Source organism: Dermacentor silvarum, chromosome 9 (genome assembly GCF_013339745.2).
Source record: "Dermacentor silvarum isolate Dsil-2018 chromosome 9, BIME_Dsil_1.4, whole genome shotgun sequence".
Taxonomy (NCBI): Eukaryota; Metazoa; Arthropoda; class Arachnida; order Ixodida; family Ixodidae; genus Dermacentor; species Dermacentor silvarum.
In genome coordinates this window covers 84,994,000-84,997,041 of record NC_051162.1, presented here as the reverse complement: position 1 = coordinate 84,997,041, position 3,042 = coordinate 84,994,000, and the positions used below count along the sequence as shown (strand labels likewise).

At 50.9% G+C, this 3,042-nt stretch overlaps 1 protein-coding gene across 1 annotated transcript; it reads right to left on the bottom strand.

Moving 5' to 3' along the window:
- Nucleotides 1–272: 272 nt before the first annotated feature.
- Nucleotides 273–1,187, bottom strand: LOC119463697 (glycerophosphodiester phosphodiesterase 1). The gene has a single exon (XM_037724522.1). It carries the CDS (start codon nucleotides 1,185–1,187, stop codon nucleotides 273–275), a length of 915 nt encoding a protein of 304 aa, XP_037580450.1.
- Between the last annotated feature and the right edge of the window lie 1,855 nt (nucleotides 1,188–3,042).

Below are 3,042 nucleotides of genomic sequence, written 5' to 3'. Positions count from 1 at the left end.
CACTTGGCGGACACTTACAAAATGCCCGCACCCTTGGCTCTCACAGAGCTAGAAATGTACTTATACGTGGACAATATATGAAGTTAGGAAATTTGCTGGTGCAAGCTGGAATCAGCTTGCGCCTGACAGCGATATGGGTAATTGGAGATCACAGGGAGAGGCCTTCGTCCTGCAGTGGACATAAATATAGGCTGATGATGATGATTATATTTACTAGAAGCACACAGTCGTGAGAACTCGAGAAATAAAACTGGATTGCAGTTCATCCAGACCTAACTACGACGTAAGTTGCTTGTAACGATAGGCACTTGAACAACTCGACGAAGGTAATCGTGCTCAGCCCAGTCGTTCGAAGCCAGCGCGATGACACGCATGCCGCAGTCCCTCCAAGAGCGCACGTACTGGGGGCTGATCACGCTTGCGTTGACTAGCACCGCCGAAACCATGGTCAGGTGAGTCAGCAGGCCACAATCGAAGGACCATTCGAGTAGCCAGTCGGCGGCCTTCGCAATCAGGTGCCACAGGATTTTATCATAGCGTCGCTTGGTGTTCTGCTCGTCCTCGTACGCATAGGATCCAGCAGGCCGGGTTAGCGCCGTCACGATGCGACCACCATCCAGGTGAACGAGAAACTTCGGACTGGGAGAGACGACCAGAACTCGTCTATATATTTCGGGTCGCTCGCGGAACAGGTTGACGATGTGGAACACGGAGTGGATGTCGTGTTCCTGGACGTCCACGATTACCCGAAGGCCAAGACGGAGGCACTCCTCGACGCCTTCCTTCAGCGTCGGTGCCCGCTCGCCGTCCTCGCCGACATCGTTCGCTCGGAGTCGGTTCAGGTCTTTCGTTGCCTTCAGCATACGCCTGCGTTTCGCGGCTCTCTCCAGCTCCTTCCTGTCGTGGATGAGTACCCCGATGCTGTAGCCCTGGATGGCCAAATAGAGCTTGATTCCCGAGGCCCCCGTCCTGTTCGCTTCATGGATTGCCGCCAGCGTGTTCTGCGGCGCGTTAATGGCTCCTGTGAAGTCTACGAACGCCGGTGGCAGCCAACCATCGTCATCGCGCCTGTCACCGAGAATCACTTCGGCGGCAAGGGCATCGTCGGCGGGCCCGGTGAAATACAGCACGGCAAGGAAGAGGGCCAACAACGATCCGACGATAGGGGTCACGTACTGCCAGACCATGATGGCTTGCAGAAGAACGGGCGTGCATAAAGTCCTATACCAGCTCACCGCACATTCGCCCTGACGATTTCACAGGGGTTGGTTGGCTTGTTTCTTGGTGGAATGGCGCAACCCACTCTGAGGGGTCGGTCACGACTCGAACTAGGAATCTCAAAATGACGACGATGCCCGCAAGGAATTCTTCTTCTTTATTCTTCCTTCCCGATGAACGTGCCGACCGATTGCGAATGACAATTCAAATATACATGTTCATGTCACAACTAAGAGTAATTAACTAATTATTACAAAGATTCTTCACGAGTAAATTCAGTGACTAATTTTTGTTTCTTTTTTGCATATTTCGCATTTTTTCCTCATTAAAATTATTTTTGTCTGATGCGTCTTTCTTCTGCTCCACTCCTGCGCCACTCCTGGCTACTTATCGTAGTTCAAAATCATCATCATCATCATATCTCATTTATCTTTACTTGTATAAAAATCAAGGCTTTAAAGCGTAAGCAACACGAAAGAATGAATTCAGAGAAATATTTTATTGCGATAGCAATTATATGGACACTTCAAGCAGATTTCTGCCATCGGCGTCGGCGTCGCCGTGAGGTTCCGTATAAAGTACAAGGGCGATAAAATCGTCGCCGCGCACTGTATGTGCGAGTTAAAGCGGGCGTGGGACGCGCGCTTTAACGGAGAGCGAACGCACGGCGGAACAAACGCGACTTCTTCAGTCGCGCGAAAGGCCGTGGGAGTATGACAGGGAGGTAGGGGGGGGGCGATGCTGTGCTGCGGCACCAAATACGTACCTTGCAACCGGGCGCAAGGGGAACTGGCGACTCAATCTCCCTTGCGAAAGGAGGAAAGCGGGAAGGTAGCACGGGAGGGAGGGTAGGCGGCTTCTACTCTGCCAACAACTGCGCTTGTACTTTGCGCCGGTGCGGGCTGTCCCGCGAACCGTATCTTGAACGCGATCTCCACACGGCTCTGACCTTTGTATGCGCTGTGCTTTCGCCGCTGAGTTTCCGTTGAAGCGATATACCGCACGAACCTTCGCCCGCTGCGGCGGCGCGCTTGCTCACGCCAGCGTTTTGACAGTGGTTGTCTGCGGTCATCGAGTGTGATCTATCCATGTTTGCTTGTGCGCGCTGACACCACGCTTGTTAATTCAGTTAGTAAGCAAATGTGTCCATGCAACTTTATGCAGCCGATAAAACTACTATCCCTACTCCGTATAGCGCTCTACTAATTTGCTATCGCAATTGATGATCGCCTTTCGGATGAAACTGCGACATTTTTTAGAAAGGCTGCTAATTCCCATCCTTCGAATGCATAAAATGAGAAGGTCTCAAGTGGTCTCGCCTGGATAAATATGAATTGGCGGCAAATAATTGCAAGAAAAATAGTAAGGTAGCTTTTAGCAGGTGCATTAGGCGACTCATATTAAATTGAGACTAACATTCCTCACGCTCCCATTGAGTAGAGTATGCTGTAATACATGAGTGGATTTGGCCCAGTCTCTGCCTTCTTGATGCAAATTATGATGCGCTCCTTAATTGTTGCCGGCTTTGATCGTAAGGCGAAACATATTTTGTCCACAGCTCTGGTGTCTGGTATATAGACCTTAAAGGGACACTAAGGGAAAATGATTTCGCCTGTATTAGTAAATTACCCTTCTACATACCAAAAACCCCACCCTGACCCTGAGAATACGCGGCAGGCCAAAGATTGGTAAGGCAGAAAATTCGCGAAAAGGAAAGACGGGTGTCAACCCCACCCCGAAGTTCCCGCACCATTCTGACCACGGTGGTCGAATACGAGAGGGTGGCCCAACGGCGTTGCTTCGCCAATGCTTCAACCGTTGCGC